The sequence below is a fragment of the Alnus glutinosa genome, chromosome 4 (assembly GCF_958979055.1).
Source record: "Alnus glutinosa chromosome 4, dhAlnGlut1.1, whole genome shotgun sequence".
NCBI classification, from domain to species: domain Eukaryota; kingdom Viridiplantae; phylum Streptophyta; class Magnoliopsida; order Fagales; family Betulaceae; genus Alnus; species Alnus glutinosa.
Genome location: NC_084889.1, coordinates 16,679,673 through 16,699,969, shown reverse-complemented (window position 1 = coordinate 16,699,969; position 20,297 = coordinate 16,679,673). Strand labels below are relative to the sequence as shown.

Genomic DNA, 20,297 nt, shown 5'->3' with positions numbered 1-20,297 from the left:
CTGTATACTTAGGGGTGCTTTATGCTTTTTTAATGCTATTTCTTTACTTACCTATAAAAAAAAAGTTGTAATATGCTTCTTTAGGAGTCTGAATTTGGTCTGGTCCATATATATAGCAGCTTATTTTATGGCACTACTGCAGCTGCAACTTTGTTAGAGAGAGATATAGAGATCATCAGATTTACATGGATAGTCTACAGGTCTCTTAAATTTTTAATAGGTTAAAGAGTTTAAACAACAATTTAGCATCTCATTACTCAAAAAGTGAAGGCATTAGAATTTCGAGATTTACTAGATGTTTATAGTGGTGTATGAATCATAAAAGAAAATACCTAAAGCTATGTCCAAAAGAGAGCCGAGTCCAATTAGATGTTTAAGCTTTGATCTGTTTTTTCTTTCGTAAGTAATTTTTGATCCTAAGAGGAGGGGGAAGGGGGGATTCGAACTAATGACCTCTGCTTCATGAGACGTGGTGTCCAGCTTAAGCTAAATCAAACAATTTGAATTAAGGACTTATATCCAAATCCTTCCTCTCAAATCACACATCCAAGTCCAACCATTATGCTTTGGGATCTATTGAAGGGTTTGGCTAACTATTATTTGAGGTTGTAATTCTGTATGGTGCTTTCTAAAAGTTTTGGATGCATATACATGGGTAATTTGTTAAGTTTTTAGTCTTCCCCTTTATGCGATATCTAATATCATGCAGCAATGAAGCAGACATGGATTTGGAATTACTAGAGAACTAAGAGACAGCATCACCTCTTTTTTCGACATGTCCTGTATGTGTTTGATGGTCATTCTGCTGGAGTGATATCCTGTATTATTCATGTGTGGTGTGTAGTACAGATATTACACATGTTTGAAGTGCTCATGTAACTTAACTCTGATTGATATCTCCAGTTTGTTATTTCAATCACATTATGGGCTGGTTACAAACTTCGTTAAATCTTTTCTAGGTAGTGTAGTACTAAGAGACGTTGCTGTATCTTTGTGATTTAATTCTGTAAGTGAGGAATATAATTTTTGGTTGGAAGCAGAATTTTGTTTTACAAAGTCTCTTTGACTAAAACTTTAGCTGTTGTTTATTGTTTGAGGTTATCTGTGTGCAATTTATGTAATTGAATTGATTGTGTTGTTGCAGATTGATGAATTCATTTGAAGAAAGTGACATGGTTGAGGATAATCGCATGATTGTCCCCAAGATTCCTACAGGTGTTTCAGGAACAGCCTTGGCAGCTTCGCTTCTGCGGGATGGTTGGAGTGTAAGTTATTTCAACTATACTTATTTTAGGGCTTGTTTGTTTCATTGTAAAACATTTTGTCAAAAAACCTTTTTGTAAAATCTAAAACTTTGTTTTGTTTGGCTAAAATCCTGAATTTGATTCTGAAAACATTTTTTTGCTACTTAGCTCGTAATGAAAAAATCATTGTCCCATCACTATATTTGGAACAATTCAAAAGTGGGAACCGGTGCGTTTCTTGGCCGAAAACTCTTATCTCTGTACAATTAAAACACTTAACTTTTATCTCCTCAAATTCAAATTAAAACACCAAAAACACTTAACAAACATACCCATATTCTTCAATTCATTTGAATCCCATACGTTTATGCTGAATACTGTCTCCAGCAAAATTGAGACTTGAACATTTACTCATAAATCATGTAATTATGGCTACTTTCTTCCTTTTTTTTTCCCCTTCTCATTTATCTCATAAATCATGAAATCGCAGTCACTTTATTTTATTATTTTCTTTTTGGATAAAATCATGGTTAGTTTCATCTTCCTGTTGTTCAAAAAAAGAAAAAGTTTCCTCTTAGTGTTGGTAATTTTATTTAATTTACTACATTAGTCAGGTTTCTTCTCAAAACAATTTAAGGTTTGGCTTATATTTTATAATTTTGTGGATGCAACCTATTTCTTTGTCTAGTTTCTATTATATTTTTGAAGAATTTTTGGGATAATTATACGTATTTGAAGTTACAATAATCCTTTCTACTATCTCATATGAAAAAACCTTTTTTTTTTTTTTTTTTTTTTTTTAATTTTTTTTAATTTTTTTTAATTTTTTTTTTATAGGTAATCAACAAATATTATAATAAGCGTAAGGCGCTATTAAGCATACATGAAGTATACAAAACGATCACCAACAAAGAAAAAACAAAAAGAACAAAGAAAACCCAGCTAAGGACACCCGCAAAAACCCAAAAGAAAGGACGACAAAAAGATTCTTAAGTCCCCCCAGCACTACAACAAGACACCCACAAGCAGACCCCTTCACAAGAGCCATGGGCTTCATTAGAACTTTGAAAGAACCCAGAGCCTTTTCCTCAGCTAGAGCAATCACCTCTAGCATCAAAATTTATAGAACACTCCAAGTTTTTAAGCTCCCTCCAACCTTTCCGTTTAGAAGGAGAAACCAAGGGTTTTTTTTTTTTTGATAAGTAATTTAAAATTCAATAAAAAGCGCAGAGGGGCGCAACCCTAATACACGGGAAGTATACAAGAGAGCCCCTAAACGGGAGGAACAACTAATAAATTAAGAAAGTCTACAAAAGTAGAAACACCTAGGTGGCAAAGATGGGGTGCTATCCATAGATATAGCGTGTTAAGAAGACGCATCCTTAATACTACCATTATAGTCTCGACATCTTCAAAAAGCCTCGCATTCCGCTCCCTCCAAATGCTCCACAACACACAGTGAGGAACTAAACGCCAAACATTTTTTGCTAGGCCATGCCCTCGAGAAGCACCCCACGTAGTCAACAAACCCAGCACCGATTGTGGCATGACCCATTCAATTCCAAGTAAAGAAAACATAAAACTCCAAAGCTCACGGGCGGTGTCGCAATGAAGTAACAGATGATCAATAGACTCCCCCTTCTTTTTACACATACAACACCACTCAATAACCACAATATTCCTCTTTCGCAGATTGTCATGAGTTAAAATTTTACCTAAAGCTGCAGACCATACAAAGAACGCCACCCTTGTCGGAGCCTTAGCACACCATATATTCTTCCACGGGAAAGATGGACCTTCTTTCCTACTAAGTGCTTCATAATATGACCTTACTTCAAAATAGCTCCTTGTAGAGAGGTTCCAAACTAACTTGTCACCCTCTCCTTGTCGAATCGGAGTGGAGTACAACCGCTCGAAGAAAGAGAGCACCATCTCCATCTCCCAGTCTTGGAGTTGCCGCGTAAAGAGAACATTCCAATGAATATTGCCATTATGAACCGCCATATTATCTACCACCATTGCCGCTTTGTTCCTCAAAAGACTATACAGAACTGGAAAACAAAGCTTCAAAGGTCTCTCCCCACACCACCGATCATGCCAGAAACTGATATATGACCCATCCCCTTCCACAAACCGAACATAATTGCAAAACTTCTCCCACCCTTTCCTGATATATTTCCAAACCCCTACTCCATAGGAACCCGACACCTCAATAGAGCACCACCCACCCTTTAGGCTCCCAAAATTTGGCGTTAATCACCAAACGCCATAAAGACTCTCTCTCCCTACCATATCTCCACAACCATTTACCCAAAAGAGCTTGGTTAAACTGGCTGAGGTTGTGAACTCCCAACCCACCTGAATGCAACGGAGTACATATCCTGTTCCATTTCACTAAATGAAATTTGGCCTCATCCCCTATGCCACCCCATAGGAATCCCTCTGGATTTTTTCAAAACGGTTAGCCACCCTCAAAGGAATAGGGAACAGTGACGAGATACGTGGGGAGATTGGACAGCGTGCTCTTAATAAGAGTCAACCGTCCGCCCTTTGACAAATACATACGCTTCCAACCAGCCAGCTTCCTTTCCATTTTCTCAACCACCCCTTTCCAAGTAAGAACGAACTTGTAAGAGGCACCCAAAGGCATACCCAAATACGTCATAGGCAAAGATCCAACCCGACAACCCATAAGATGGGCCAACCCTTCAACATCCTCCACCTCACCAATAGGAACAATTTCTGATTTTCTTAAATTGATCCTTAATCCCGAAACTGCCTCAAAACAAAGAAAAATGGACCTCAGATGTCGAATTTGTTCTTCTTGCGCTCCACAAAAAATCAACGTATCATCAGCAAACAATAAATGATTCACTACTATTGCCTCTGACTCTCTATGTCCCACAGTAAAACCTGTCATCGAACCCTGCTCCACCGCAGCAGCCAGCATCCGGCTCAAAGCCTCCATAACCACCACAAATAATAAAGGCGACAGAGGATCACCTTGTCGCAACCCACGAGAGCTAGTAAAGAAACCCGCTGGAGTTCCATTGACAAGGATGGAGAATCTCACCGTAGAGATACAAAAACGAATCCAAGCTCTCCATTTCTCCCCAAAACCACAACGTTGTAATAAGTAAAGTAAGAAGTCCCAATTCACATGATCATAGGCCTTTTCCAAATCCAACTTACACAACAACCCAGAATCCCCTGAACGGATTTGACTATCCACACATTCATTAGCAATAAGCACTGAATCCAAGATTTGTCGACCACCAATGAACGCATTTTGGGTGTTTGAAATAATCTTACCCAAAACTGATTTAAACCTGTTCGCAAGGACTTTGGAAATAATCTTGTAAATTCCCCCAATAAGACTGATAGGTCGAAAGTCACTCACATCCACAGCATCATTCTTCTTTGGAATCAGAGAGACAAAAGTAGCATTGAAACTCTTTTCAAACTTGCCTCGAGAGTGAAAATCTGCAAAAACAGCCATAATGTCATGCTTTAAGATATCCCAACACTTCTGAAAAAAAGCCATAGTGAAACCGTCGGGGCCCGGAGCCTTGTCTCCATTGAAATCTCTGATGACATCCCACACCTCCTTCTCAAACCCTCTCTCTAGCCAGCTACTCTCATCTTCATCAATTGAAAGGAAAGAAAGGCCTGCTACCCTTGGCTGCCAAGAACAATTCTCAACATACAAGTTTTTGTAAAATTGAACTATATGCTCCTGAATCTCCCTTGGATTATTGGAGATTTCACCATCTATACTTATAGAATCCACTTGATTAAATTTGCGACGCGAGTTGGCTATCCTGTGAAAAAATTTTGTGTTCTTGTCCCCCTCCTTCAACCACAAAGCTCTGGATTTCTGTCTCCATATTATTTCCTCAAAAAGAAGAGTTTTCTCCAGCTCTCTAGACATATCTATCTTGCGAACCTTCTCTTCCTCCTCTAGACCTCGGCCTTCAACAACTGAAAACCAAGAGTGATATACAATATAATCCAAAAAAGTTTCGAGTTTCGGTTCTCTGATTTGTTGGGGAGCGATTCACACAGGGGAGTCAGCTGGTGTGCTATTTGGTTGGGTGGTTCTTTTTCCGGCTACGTAGTTTTTTTGGGTTGGTCATCTTAGTTCCGGGTGAGTCGTGAGATGGATAAGAAATTCATAGTGGAGTCGAAGTCTTTTGCCTTCTTGGTTTTGGGTGGGGCATCGATGTTGAAGGTGGAGGAGAGGAGGAAAAATTTTCTTGGTGTGGTCATCTTGAATTCTCAGAGCTCCGAGTGGCTTGCTTTGATGTTGGAAGTGTTACTAGGTTTCTCGGAAGAGCAATATTTTGTTAAGTCGTTCAGAGAAGGATTGAAAGTTTTGATTGCTTGGAGAGGTGGGTATAAAGTTGAGCGCTTCTTAGAGGCGACAACGTTAGGGTTGGGCGGTCGGAAAGAGTCCATTCTTATCCCCGAGGGCTGTGGAGGGTGGGGATGGCTCAAATTCTTCGACGAGCTGAGAAAGGTTGTAGATTTTCTTATTGTCTTGGTGGGTTGCGGGCTCGGTTCCTCATCTACATCGGAGAAGAAGGATGTGAAGGGTGTTCGGCTGACTTTGGGCTTGGCTCCAAAGTGGATGAGGCCTTCTTTTGCGGAGGTGTTGAGGTCGGATTCGACCATTGTGGGTGGTGATCGTTCCTGGTTAAGGGCTTTGTTGGCGGAACCTTGTGAGTTTGATCTTCTTCCGGTGGTGTGGCATGTAGAGGCTGATTTGAGATTGGCAGTGGATTGCTTCTTGTTGGAGTCTCATCCGCTTGATCTGCTGGACAAAGACCAGCATGTTCGTCCGCTGGGAGAGAACTAGTATGAATTTGAATTTCAAAAATTCGAGATTGTGGATGTGGCGTAAGTTGGGTCCCGGTTGTTTGGCATTGGGCCGGGCTATAAGGAGACTTTTGGACCGGTTTGCCGGGTCGGGGCTGAATCGAAAACCCTTAGATTTCCTTGTGGCCCGACTCATGTGGAAATCTAAAGGTCTGTTTGGCAACAAAATTTTGGAAACAGAATATGATTTTGATTCTATTTTTTTCAATAACAAATCATATTTTATTCAACTTTTTCAAAAACAAATCATATTTTATTCAACTTTTTCTAAACAAATCTTATTTTATTCAACTTTTTTTTAAAAGGCAAACATTGAAATTCGCAAACAGAATAAAAATTCAATTCTGATTTAAAAAATTCAACATCCAAATGGACCATAAAGTTTCCCGTCTGTCGCCATGCTTGCCAGGGACGACACCGGAGGTGTCTTTTGGATTGGTTCTGAATCGACTTCCTCCTGGGGTTTGGAGGTTACATTGTTGGGAGCCACAAAGGGTGCGAGTCCAGCTTCGTCGGTTTTTGTTGGGGATTCTTTTAGGTCGGAGCCCTCGTCGGCGGCAGTTACAGGGACGGCTTCGTTTACATCTTCTTTCGGGTTGAGTCGAGCAGCTCCCAAGTGTTTCCGGTGTCTTCTAGCCGTACTCCAGCCTCTGAAGTATACGGTTTTCTCCCCTTTGCCGACATTGGATTTGGGTTTTTCGGCGGATCCTGCTCCTTCGGCTCCTATCTTTAAGTTCACTCTATTGGGGACGCTTCAGATTCCTAAACCTTGTTTTGCCCCTCCGTCTCTCGCTGGAGTAGCTGTTTTGGGAGAGAAGCTGCGTTCTCCCCTCCCCGTGGTGGTTTCTAAGTCTTTTCAGTGTTACTACAGGAGGGCGAAGAAACTGAGAGAAGAGCAATCTTTGAAGTGGAATGAAGTGCTACTTTCTGATTCCCTGGAAGCCGCGAAGATGTTTGTTTGCTACGCTGATAAGATGGTTACAGTTGCAGAGCAGCTAGTGGAAAAGGTGGCAAAGCCTCCTACATTGAAGAAGACAGAGACGCCAGTGAATCAAGGCCTTTTTAGGAAGGGGTTTCTCAACCTTCCCCTGATAGTTTCAGTCCCTCCTGTGTTGCTTCAAGAGGTCAACAATGGCGGGGTGGTAGGTCCTTCCTCCCCTCCTAGTGGTTGCTTAAATGGTTTCTCCCAATCTCGGAATTGGCTAGTCGGTTTTGATCATAACGGGGAGATTGTGGTGTGGGAGGAGGAAGAAGATGATTATTGGAATGGATTGCCCACAGATTAGGCGATGGATGGGGATTTTGGGGAGGAGGCCATGGTTATTCGGGATGCCATGGAAGAGGAATTCCAGTTGATTGCGTGCCAGAAGTCTAAAGGAGAAAGGGAGCTTCTGAATTTGCTTAGCTCCATCAATTATAGCGATGCGAAAGATCCCTTTAGGCATAGGAAAGGCAAGGCACACATGTTGTAGGCTTGTTGTGCCTTGGTGGGTAGTGGGTAGTCTTGTTCTTAGTTGGGTCCTTTTGTAGGGGTTTTTTTTTTTGTTTTGTTTTGTTTTTGTTTTTTTTGTTTTCTAGGCCATGGTGTTGTAGGTTTTATTGGGTTTTTGCAAGTTAGCTTTGGTTCCTGTATATACTTCTTGTATACTTAGGGGTGCCTTACACTTTCCTTGATAAAGTTTTCTTATTTATCAAAAAAAAAAGGAGAAATGAAAACCTCATGACATTATTTCTCTTCAAGAACTAACAAATGATTCAAAAGCTTTTTCTCATTACCCCCACAAGAGATCCCCAAAATGGGATAGATGTCCTTCGCATATTGCACTACCTCGGAGTAGTCGAAATCACCCACCTCTCCATCTAACCCTAACTCTCCCTCTTGTGATCACCCCCCTTTGAAGTCTCACTCAAGTCTGAATACTTGGTTAGAGGAGAGATGGAAACGTCAACCACAACCGAATCAAGGATAACTGGCAATGGAAAAATTCCACCATGTGGGAAGCGAGGCCATCATATAAGCCTAGCCAAAGCAAGCCCATCAAGCCAAAAGACGCACAAAGAAGATGGATGCTGAAAGAAGTCTGACAACATATACTAGGCATAATCTGGGGGAAGCACCGATCTTGGCGGGATCAGAAAATGACCTCCGATGTCATCATACAACTTCGACCTCACAATAGACCTAAAAAGCCGGAGCACGTCAGACGATATCGCTAGGACCAAAACATCCATTGGCGTGACCTCCTGTGAGCCATTAGTCTCCACCATTGAAAATAGCCCAGAACACTCGGTGCTCGAGCCACCAGCTAAAGGCAAAAAACCAGGTAGAGATTTGAAACCCAACAAATGCTCTCATGTAAGAAAGCCAACATCCATCTTCGATGCCCTCTTGGCATTGGACTTGCAATTATAAAACTTCAAGGGCTTGGGAGAGTTTTGTGGGACCTCAATCTGCTGAGGGGTTCAGGGTAGACATACCTACCAACGAACACGCCCTTGACGAAAGCTGGATATGACCGTCAGCGAAATATTCTAGCCTCAAGCTAGTCGGAGCAGACCCATCATCCCGGAAAACACCAGACTTGGTTGTTGAGTCTAGCGAGGCTCCCAAAATTGTTACTGGCAAGATCAAGGGAATGACCTTTGCAACTGACAGTTTCTGATTTGTTGTCAGCAAGAGCTCCGTCTTAGGCGGGAACAAAAAGAGATCCTCGACATCATCTAACCTCGCTGGAGGAGACCCAATAGTCTCCGACGATGTCTTTGATGAACCAAAGACTGGGGCGAAGAGACTCGCCTCCAATCCTGCTTCAGGCCCGATATCCACTTCTAAAATCAAAATAGAAACCTGCTTGGGTTTGGGCTTAGATTTAGCCTTGACCTTTGGCTTACATGTGAAAGCCAACAAATTTACCCCTTTCTTGCACCCTGTAGGCTTAGGGGTATAAGGCTTCAAAAAGGGCCCACACTCCTTCACCCCTTCAAGAATACACGCCAGCACCTGATCCACAAACCCCTTAATCTTCTCTAGCTTTCCTTTCCATGCCCCAAGGAGAAACGTCTCCTTTCTCTTACCACGCTGTAGACCTACACCATTGTCTGCATCAACAAATGGACAAGCATCAATTTCTCGAGCAGTGAACTTTTTACCCAAGGTCCCCTTTGCGTCAGAAAAGTCCTTAACCAATGGATCACGAAGACGCACTGATGAACCCTGCTCCAAAGCAAAAGTGCTCACCACCGAGCGCACCACCTCCATAAGTGTTGGCGAATGCACCTCCCCGAAGGTCCCTTTCCCGCAGTCTTCTCTGGCTCCATACCCAGCCCAGATCCAGCCTTCTTCCCCATTGAGAAGCTAGCACCATACGACGAACGCAACATCCGTCAGAGGATCCAAACCAAGAGTCAAAAAAAGCCTTCACCTTGCTCAACTTAGTGACAAAATGATGGCATCCTCACCCTTCACAACCCTTAGGCACCAAAACATGCCCTCTCCGACCACCCACTGCCTACACCTCCCCCTCCATATATCGGCCGAACCTATTACCATCTCTCCGGATGATAAACAACTTCTGGCCCTCGCAAAAAAAACTAAAGAACTCCTTGGAGCCATCAATTCGCAGCAGCTCCTCCTACTCCGTCTCTTTTAGCCAAGCCAGTGCACAGGGTCCTCAATAGAACATTACAAGAGAAACCCCTCCTTTCCTCTAGCCGGAGAATCGAGGAACCTTCCACCACCCAATATTAAGTTAATAATTTTTTTTAGAATCTATGTCTTTAATTATGTCATACATTAGATATGTTTTATAATTTATTTGTTTAAGTATTTGAAGATTTAGTTATAAATTAATTGTTAGAAAATATATTTTGTTATATATTTAATTTTTATCTCATATATAAAAAGAAAATATATTTTGTTATATTTACTTTTAGAATTACACCCAGCCCCCTAGTAAATAGCTTGGTTCCGTCCCTGAGTACAAACACTCGCACCACTCCCCCCCCCAAAAAAAAGACGACATGGTTGATTAGCTCACAACAATATCATATTGAAACAATCTTGAAGGAAATCAAAGGTCTTACCTCGATGAATGGTCGCAAGTTATAGGCGACATGTGGTTAGATGTGGGGCTTTAACTCATCGATGAGGGGCTTTAACTTATTGGTTCCTTTGATGGAGAGATGTGGTTAAGTAACAGTTGGAAATGGAGGAAAAGATATATATTTTTATATGCAATCTGGATGAGAGATGAGCAATTTCTGGTTTTGCCTTTTTTTTTACCCAATTAGTAATGTTATGCGAGTTAATGATAAATGGTTTCTGCTTTGTGCTGAGATAGAAAAATATGTGCAATTTGTTTTTTTTTTGTTTTTTGTTTTTAATTTTAAATGAGATGGAAAATGGCTTCACTTTTGTTAAAGCAAAAACATCTCCCTTTTGTGCTAGTTTTCCTTGGACTCAGAAAGCTTTTTTTGTTGACTTTAATTTTTTGATTGTACTATACATTTTAAAAATGTAAAAAGTGTTTCTAAAAGCGTTTTATATCAAAAGAAACACACCTTTAATTTTCTCATATTTAATTGATTCGTATGTTTTATAGTTTTTGCTTGTCTTCTTATTCTTTTTGTTGTTTTTTAGCTGGCTAAAATGTATGCGAAATATCAAGAGGCTGTTGATGCCCTGAGACATGAACAGTTGGGAAGGAAGCAATCTGAGGCCATTTTGCAACGGGTATGCTCTTCATGGTGCATTAATTTATGCATAATCTTTGCGCAAGGGTGGTGTATAATGATTTCCATGCATTTTGAATTTCAATACTTTGGTTTATACTTAATGATTTGTAATAAGAATTTTCGGGTACTTATTCTGAACTAATATATTAGAGTTATCCATTAGCATATCTCTTACTTTTAAATAGTTAGTGATCTTTTTCAAGTGACTTTAAAGATCAGGTCCATTTCTGGTCCTGTTTCGTAAGAATACGCTTTGGATTAACTTTATTGTTTTTGCTTTAGGCTTTAGGTTTCTTCTTATTCTTCCAGCTTGAAATTTGTTATATTGGGCATTCTGTCTTTTTTTTTTTTTTTTTTTTATTTTTTACTTTTGTGGGGTAGAATATCCTATGATTATAGTCTCTCTATGCTAAGCTCTACAAAAAAAATTGCTTAACAATTGCCGCCCTTCTATCCAATATATTCTTCTTATTCTTCCAGGTCTTCAAATGTCTTTCACTACCTTATTGTAAACTGTTGTCCTCATTTGGTATTTCAATTTATTGTTGAACACAGTTTTATACATGTTGGATGTCATTTTCTTATTTAGAAGCAAGGAAGAAGGCTTATTTTAGCTCAAATATGCTTGTGTAGGTCTTATATGAATTAGAGGAGAAAGCGGAAGCCATTTTGGATGAAAGAGGTATTTGCTAACATTGATTTCATCGTGAGAATATCTCTTTTTATCCCCTTCCAAATAGGGCGATTTTTGTCTATTGTTGATTTTGTTGATTGCCAGTGAATTGCTTAATGCATGTAACTCCTTTTGTTTTTGTTCTTGGGTGGGGTGGGGAACTTTTCATCAACTGTTCAGGTGGTAATAATTCAATTTTGTATCTAGTATGATGACATGTCTATAACTATTGAACGGACCTGCCGTTTTCTAAATGTTATGCCCTCTATGCTTGAGTGGAATTTCCTTCTCGATGCTAAAGGTTATTTGAAAAAAAACTTGAATGAAAGTCCTAAAAATGTGATTTTGTTGTCTCCCTTGTGCATATTGTCAGTTTTTAGTTGTAATACATTGCTAATTTATTTTCTAATATGCAGCCATTCCCTGCTAATGGGACACCAGTTGTATGGGTCTTATCGAGAATAGACTTTTGAAAGGCACCTTCATTTTTGAAACGATCCACTTTATTATGCAAAATTTCCCTAGACAACTGATTGGTGTTCATATGGGAATACATACATGCATATTTTATTGTTATGTGCATGCTGAAAAATCTGGCCCAAAAATTGATCCAATGACAGAAGTTAGTTAGTTTTGAATAATTGTTATATGGGACGCTACTTATTGTCTCTTTTCCAGGTTTATTGCTTGAGTCTAACCGTCTTTTATATTTTATTATGCCAAAATTCTGTAATGCATGCTAATCTCCTTTATTATCGAAGAAGAAAAGAACCCTCTAGGATTTGCAGCATTTATATATGTGGTAGGAAAGAATATGGGGCCAAGTTCTTACTCTCGTTGGCATGAGTAGGCTTGTCCCTTGTTTTCTTTTCTACTTGTTTGTTTTTTGACATCAGCATCTAGCCAGCTTTTGCTGGTCTTTTATTTTTTCCTGGGTTATTTGAGTTGGTTCTTCGTCGAAGCAAAGTTTTTTGAGTTTTTGACAGAGGATGGGATCTCATTTTTACATATCAATGAAAGATGCACATGTGTTCTCGTATCAATTTTCCTGGGTAAGGTCAGTGGATCTTCGCTGTTGGTTACAATGGAGGGTTTATCTTAGGTGGAGGGGTTGAAGGAATTTGTGAAATCCTTGAGGGTTGGAAACAAAGCCTTCTTTGCCCAATACTGTTCTAAACGTCACTTCTGTTTCTTGTCTCTTGCGGATTATGGAATTGGTGGTTGGAAAGGATTTATTGTCTTATTGGAAGGAAGTGACAGGACGGGTTGGAGAGGCTTTGCTCGTGAGCGTCATAAGGTTTCTGATCTTTTCTAGTCCTCCTTTCGTGCTTTCTCCATAGTGGTTGCCTACCTGGAAGCCTCAAGGTAGTTCTCATTTGTTTGGCATGGGTGGTAATCCATCGAGGTGGGTAAACAGTCGTATGCGGAGGCGGTAGTACAGTCGGGGCAGTTTTCGGCAATTACCTTATAGGCGCGTAATTGAAGAGGGGGGGGGGGGGGGGGGTTGTTAGCAGTAGGGGTGCGCCTGGGGAATGCTAAGGGAATCCTGAAATTCCATACGTTGCAGACTGTTCAAAGGATTCTAGTGGTGATTTGGGTGTAAACTTGGATCTTTGCACCCTTAGAAATGTGTTTGTCCTTTTAAAAGGTGGGAGTGGACTGTTGTTTTGACAGGCTAGAGTTGGGCCAACTCCTTTGTGGTCTTGAGAATAATTTAGACCCTATGAGGGCTGTAGTGCTGAATCGAAGCCCAATGCACTCTTTTGTAGGTGCGCTTATTCCAGACCTGCCTCATGTTGCCTAATCTCCGTTTGGTTCCCGTTTTAATAGCTAGCTTCAGCCCAGATCCATCCCTCTTTCAAGTGGAAAGTGACATTGTGTGCAGGGCAGCTAGAATTAGGCCAAGACTTTCCTAATCCTGAGAGCAGTGTCGGCCTTGCGAGGATTGCAGTCGCTGAGCTGAAGCCAAATTTAGATGGAAGGGCCCATTCACTATCTAAGTTTACTTCTATTGGTGCGCTTGTTCTAGGCCCTTGTTTGGGGGCCCATTCCAAGTGGGCAAAAGATAAAGTTTTAGGCCTGACTCTTAATGGGTCTTGTCTTAAAAATCTTTGGCCCAGAACCAAACTCTCGCTTAAATGGAGAGTGTTATCAAGCACGAGGGGTCTCATCTTCGGGCTCGGGTGCAAGTGCGGACGCAAGCTCCACCTTTGCTCAGTCTGCTGGAATGTCGGTAGCTTTGCTGCAACCTCCTGTTGTCGCGGCTGCTCATTCTGGCGAAGATTGTAAGGGGAGTCAATGCGGTTCGAGGGGTGTTGAATCAGAGAGCTTTGCCAGCAATTCCTTGTCAAAGGCGTCATCCTTTGACCCCCTAGTACCCACCACTTCTCACTGGATAGTCTGGATTTACGAATTGAAACGTAGACCTCGTTGGCGGTGACTTAGTTGCTGGAGTCTCGATTCTTTGTATGAGGGTTGATTGGTACTTGGAATTGGATGATCCTCCAAGTATAGCTATTGTAGATGCTTTGCCTTTTTTTACCTCAATTTGGCATAGCTAATATTGAAGGTGGTCCTAATGTTTTGGAGCAGACGTTAGACATTATAGGTGGTGAGAGGGTTTCTATTATGAGCTTAAATTCTTTGGCCCTTCTTTCTCCTGTGCGGAAGAGTTGGGGGAACGCGGTGGCTTCATCTTTCTCTTCCCTCCTGTAATTGAAATGCTAGCTTCTCTTTTTTTTGCTAGCTTCTTGTGCATTAGAATCTTCAAATTGGGTGTTGTAGAAAGTCAAGGGGTTTGCATTCCTTTGTGGGGCTGTTTTGTGAGGGATTTGAGAGAGATTTGATGCCTTTGTTCATTGCCATCGAACCAGAAGGTTCTAGTTAGTTCCCCTTTTTATTTTCTAAGGTAATAGAGGGAATCTTGAGGTTATCTTGTTCTATCAATTATGACCTCTTTAAAAGCTGATTTAAGAGCTTGGAATGTGGAGGAGTTTGGCAACATAGGGAGAAAGAAATAGGTGCTGTTGGAAGAATTATGGGTTCTAGTGGGTTTGGAGGAAGAGAAAGGTTTATACGGGGAGGAGATAATGAGGAAGGCTACAATGGTTAATGATTCAGAGAGGACAACTCTTTTGGAGGCGATGAGTTGGAGACAAAATCGAGGGCGCTTTGGTTATGCTAGGTTGACAAGTGCATAATGTTCTTTCATTGAGCGGCCAATTCAAATAGAAGGAACAACTCCATAAAACAATTGGTGGCTAGTTGTACAATATTTCTTTAGATCAGACATGGATTAGAGAACATATTGTGCAGTTCTATCACAATTTGCTTACCGAGCGATATAATTGGCGACCTTGGATGGCCTCTCTCTTGAGTCCATTTTGGGTGGTGGGGGGGGGGGGGAGGGGGTGCGTAAGCCATTTGGTTTGAGAGACCTTTTGAGGAGAATGAGGTTTCCCAGGTGGTGGAAGCCCTTAGTTGTTACAAGGCTCCAGGTCTTGATGGTTTTACTTTGGGTTTTACAAGTAGGTTGGGAGGTGTTCAAAGCAAACATTATGAATGTCTTGCATGATTTTCATGCTAGAGGTATGTTTGGAAAAAGCCTCAATGCCACCTTCATTCTCTTATATCGAAGATACCAGGGGCCATAGACATTAAGGTGTTTCGACCTATTAGCTTATTGGAGGAAGTGTACAAGATTGTTGCCAAAGTTCTAGCTAACATGTTGAAAATGGTGCTGGAGAAGATCATCTCAAAGCCTCAGGATGCCTTCATCAAGGGTAGGTAGATTCTAGACTGTTCTTATTGCCAATGAGTGCTAGATAGCAGGATTAGATCGGCGATTCCAGGTGTGTTGTGCGAGTTTGACTTTGAAAGTGTTTATGACCATGTGAATTTGGATTTTTTGTTGTATTTGTCAAGAAGATGTAGTTTTGGAGATAGATGGTGTAAATGGATAGATTTTTATTTTTTATTTCCTCGGTGCGATTTTCTGTCTTAGTGAATGCCACCCAATGTCTCTCTTTTTGTTTGTTATTCTAATGGAGTCGTTAAGAAAAATGATCTCTGCGTTAGTGGATGGAGGTCTTTTGACAGGATTCATGTTGGGGCCTGGAGTGGTGGATCTATTATTATTTCTCATCTTTTGTTTGCAGATGATACCTTGATATTTAGCAGAGCAAATTTATATGATCTTTGCAAGTTGCGTAATTTGGTTTTATGCTCTGAAGTAGTTTCTGGTTTGAGGATTAGTCTTACTAAATCAAAGTTGGTCCTGGTTGGCAATGTCATCACTACCGAAAGGTCTGGCTAGTATTTTGGGTTCCATGTTATGCTCTTTGCCTATGAAATACCTTGGTCTTGCATTGTGAGCTTTGTTTAAGGCCAAATCTATTTGGGCTGACGTCATTGAGTACGTAGAGTGCTGTTTGGTTGATTGGAAAATAATGTACTTGCCAAAGGGTGGGAGAGTTGCTTTGGTTTAAAGTACTTTATCTAAGTTGACTACCTACTTCATGTCTGTTTTTTTCCCTCCCGGTTGATGTTGCCAATCACTTGAAGATGTTGCAGTGAGATTGTTTTGTGGAGTGGCATGGGTGAAGAGTTCAAATATCACTTGGTTAGCTGGATTAAGGTGTGTACATCAATCTCAGGAGGGTGAAGGTTCAAAATTCCCTTGTGTTCAACCGAACTCTTTTTGGGAAGTCGCTTTGGCGCTATGCTCATAAGAGAGAGCCTTTCGGAGGTTGGTTGTGGACTCTTCATATGGTAGTTATTGAGAGGGTGGTGTTTTAGTGAGGTCCATGGGTTGGATGGGGTGGGGCTCTGGAAAATTATTAAGAGGGGTTGGGGGCGCTTTTTAGTCGTCCTAGATTTGTGGTGAGTGATAGCTCTAAGGTTAAGTTTTGGCATGACGTATGGTGCGCGGATCAAGCCCGCAAAAATAGCTTTTTTGGACTTGTATAGAATAGCCCATTTAAGCAAGCTGCAGCGGCAGACCATTTGGGGCTCTCTAATACCTTTCATTAGTGGAATATTAACTTTCGTAGAGTAGCTCATGATTGAGAGTTCAATCTCTTTACCTTGTTCTTCTCCTTGTTGTATTCCTTAGTGTGAGAGCGGATGGTGAAGACAAGCTTTATTGGGTACCCTCTAAGGGAGGGCTGTTTGATGTCAGATCATACTATTGTGTTCTTATTCTCCATGATAGTACTCCTTTTTCTTTGAGGGGTATTGGCGGAATAAGGTTCCCTTGAGAGTGACGTTCTTTGCTTGGACAACAACAATAGGGAATATTCTCAGGCATGTTATTGTGGTTTAGTGGTGTTGCATGTGCAAGGAGAATGAGGAGTCAATCAATCATCTTCTACTCCATTGTGAGATTGCCAGAGCTCTTTGGAATGCAATCTTCAACATTGTAGGGTTGGCATGGGTAATGCCTAGTTGGGTGATAGATCTCTTTGCTTGTTGGTAAGAGATTGGTGGTAGGTCTCATCTTGATGCATTTTGGGAGATGATTCTGTCTGCTTTATGTGGTGTCTTGGAACAGAAAGAAATGATTGGAGTTTCGAGGATTGTGAGAAGACTTTGTTGAACTTGAAGGCTTTATTCTCCAAGACTTTTTTTATTGGGTTGTAGCTTTTGACTCTAATATTATGATCTTTGATGTTATTTTAGAATTTTTTTTTTTTTTTTTCTTGTTCTAGTTAGGTGTCTCTCTTGTATACTTTTTATGTAATCGGGTTACATCTTTGCACTTTTGAATAAATTGGTGATGATAGAAAAAGAATCAATTATGACCTTAAGGGAGGTCATTCTAGCAGAGTCGGAATGTAAAGGGACGGGTTCAACTTGTTCTTAGTGAAGCCTAAGATATTGTCTTGGAATTTGAAAGGGTTGACATTGTATGTTTACAAGAATCTAAACAAGAGTTTTTGTCAAGGGCTATTGTGTGCAGTTGCTGAGTCTATTAACATGTGGATTTGTATTATTTGTGTTCGAGTAGGGCTTCTAAAGGGATCTTGTTATTGTGCATTCAGAGGGTGGTAGAAAGAGTTGTGGAATGTGTGGGGTTATTTACTGTTACTTGCTCAGTTAGAAATGTTGCTTACAACTTTGAGTTGGCTTTTGTGGCTGTTTTATAGACCCAATGTCGATTGTGATAGAGAACTGTTATGGGATGAACTAGCTGTGTAGATTAGCAATTTTGAGTTGGCTTTTGTGGCTGTTTTATGGACCTAATGTCGACTATGATAGAGAACTGCTTTGGGATGAACTAGCTGGGTAGATTAGTTGGTGAAATTTGCCGTGGTGCATTGGGGGTGATTTCAATATTATCCGTTTCCCGAGTGAGTGATTGAGCGATTTCCGTTCTTTCTGAGGTATGTTGGAGTTTTTCGAATCCATTTTTGATTAGGGCCTTTTGGATATCCTTCTTGTCGGCATAATTTCACTTCGTCTTGTAACCGAGACCCTCTGTCATGCTCTAGAATGGACATGTTTCTTCTCTCTTCTTAATGGGAAGCCATGTTTTCAGTTGTTTCCCAGAGGAGGCTACCTAAATTGTTATTCGATCATTTTCCTTTATCGCTTGATTGTTGAGATGTTACGAGTAGATGGTATTTGAAGTTCGTGTATGTTGTTAAAATCAGAGGGTTTTTTGCAAAGGTGTTAGTACTGGTGAATGTCTTACAATTTTTAAGCTCTTCGAAATTTATCTTGGCGAGGTTGTATAGCTCATTGCATTTCTACAGTCTGTTTTTCCATTATCATTAATGGGTTGCCTTCGGGGTTTTTTAGTATTTCACGAGGACTACGACAAGGGGGTCCTTTGTCTCCTTTATTGTTTGTAGTTGTGATGGAGGCTTTAAGTAGGTGGTTGTCTGCAATGATGGAGAGCAGGGTCATCTCTGGGTATTTTGTGGGCTCAAGAAATCAGGAGGAAATGATAGTGTCTCATTTGTTATTTATAGATGACACTTTGCTCTTTTTTTTGTGAGCCTAGTGTTGAACAATTTCGAAACTTGAGATGCTTGTTGCTTTGTTTTGAAGCGGTATCGGAGCTGAAAATGAACTTCTCTAAGAATGAGATTGTTCTAGTCGGAGATGTCGGGGATGTGGAGGGCTTGGCTAGCATTGTTCGGTGTGGTGTGGCTTCTTTGCCAATAAAGTATTTGGGTCTTCCTTTGTGTCCTCAGTATATGACGTCCAATATTTGGAGTAGCATTATTGAGAAGATGGAGAATAGATTGGCGGGGTGGAAGCGGTTGTATTTATCAAAGGGCGGTCGGTTAACGTTGATCAAAAGTACTCTTTCTAACTTGCCCACATATTATTTGTCTCTCTTTCCTATTCTTGCGGGAGTGGGTAATCGTTTTGAAAAACTTTAGAGGGTTTTCTTTGGGGAGGTATTGGTGATGAATTTATATTTCATTTGGTGAATTGGTCAAATGTATGTACTCCGAAGGACTCGGGTGGGTTAGGAGTGAGAAACATGCTTCAGCTTAATCGAGCATTGCTGGGTAAGTGGTTAAGGAGGTTTGCTATTGAAAGAGATGCATTGTGGAGGAAGGTGGTAGACATCAAATATGGTAGTATGAGGGGTGGTTGGTCTTCTAAGGAGGTAGGGGGACCCTATGGAGTGTGAGTGTGGAAATTTATGTGGAGGGGGTGGAATTTGAAGTGAAGTCTTGCTATCTGGTTGTGTCTACTCCTGTACAATCCACTTTTTTTGTGGAAGAGTATTTGGAAATTAAGGTTCTCCCGAGAGTGGCATTCTTTGTGCGGATGACAACTCTAGGCAAAATCTTAACCTTAGATAACTTACATTATAGGAATATTATTGTGATGGAGTTGTGTTGTATGTATTAGACTTGTGGGGAGTCCATCGATCATTTATTCCTTCATTGTGAGGTTGCAACAGAGATGAGGAGTGCACTTTTTTAGCTTTTTGGTGTTGCGTGGATTATGCCTCGAAGGGTGAGCGAGTTGTTCGGAAGTTGGAGGGGGCAAATGGGCAACTGCATGGTGGTTCACTTATGGAGGTTGGCTCCACTGTGTTTGATGTGGTGTGTATGGAGGGAGTGGAATGCATACAACTTTGATGATAGTGAGATTGGCTTGCTCAGTTCGAAGAAGTTGGTGCTACAAACCTTGTATACTTTGTCTGTTTCTACTTTTTCTAAATTTTTAGATTTATGTTCTTTCTCCATAGATTAGGGGTATCTATACAATCTTGTGTATTTGGGTTGCGCTCTGTGTTTTGAATGAATATACATTATTTATGAAAAAAAAAAGTACAACTAGGATTATGATTAAGCTCTTAGTGTTTAAAAGGGTTTTCTATTGTATTTGGTAACTTATGATGAATTGAAAATTTTGGTCGACTGTTGTTGTCTCCCACCTTCTCTTCTTTCTCCCATCTTTTCTCCTCTTCGGTGCTTCTTCTTCTCCTCTAGCTTGTTTTCTCTTCTCTCCTTGGCATCTTCTCTCTTTTTCTTCTCTCTCTGTTAACTCTCTTCTCAATCTTGGTTTGTTCCGCATCAATTGGTGTGTTTAAACTTGTTGCTCGGCGTGTCATATTGTTTGTGCTGATAAATAATTGAATTTATGCAGCGGAGCATGAGAGAATGGCAGAGGCATATTCAATGATCAACCAAAAACTGCAGAACTCTCTGTCTGAACGGGCAAACTTGGAGAAAACTATCCAGGAATTGAAGGTTTTCTGACATATATGACGGAATTATCTGTCCTGATTATTTTTGTGG

General features: G+C 40.7%; 1 protein-coding gene across 4 annotated transcripts in view; it reads left to right on the top strand.

Annotated features, from left to right (window-relative positions):
* LOC133865732 (nuclear-pore anchor) overlaps positions 1–20,297 on the top strand; it is a 78,966-nt gene that overhangs the window by 15,553 nt on the left and 43,116 nt on the right. For all 4 annotated transcript variants that reach the window (XM_062302185.1, XM_062302187.1, XM_062302186.1 and 1 more), the window contains exons 10-13: positions 1,145–1,265; positions 10,762–10,854; positions 11,490–11,538; positions 20,146–20,249. In XM_062302185.1, the coding sequence (XP_062158169.1) occupies positions 1,145–1,265; positions 10,762–10,854; positions 11,490–11,538; positions 20,146–20,249 (367 nt within the window). The remainder of the gene's footprint in view (positions 1–1,144; positions 1,266–10,761; positions 10,855–11,489; positions 11,539–20,145; positions 20,250–20,297) is intronic.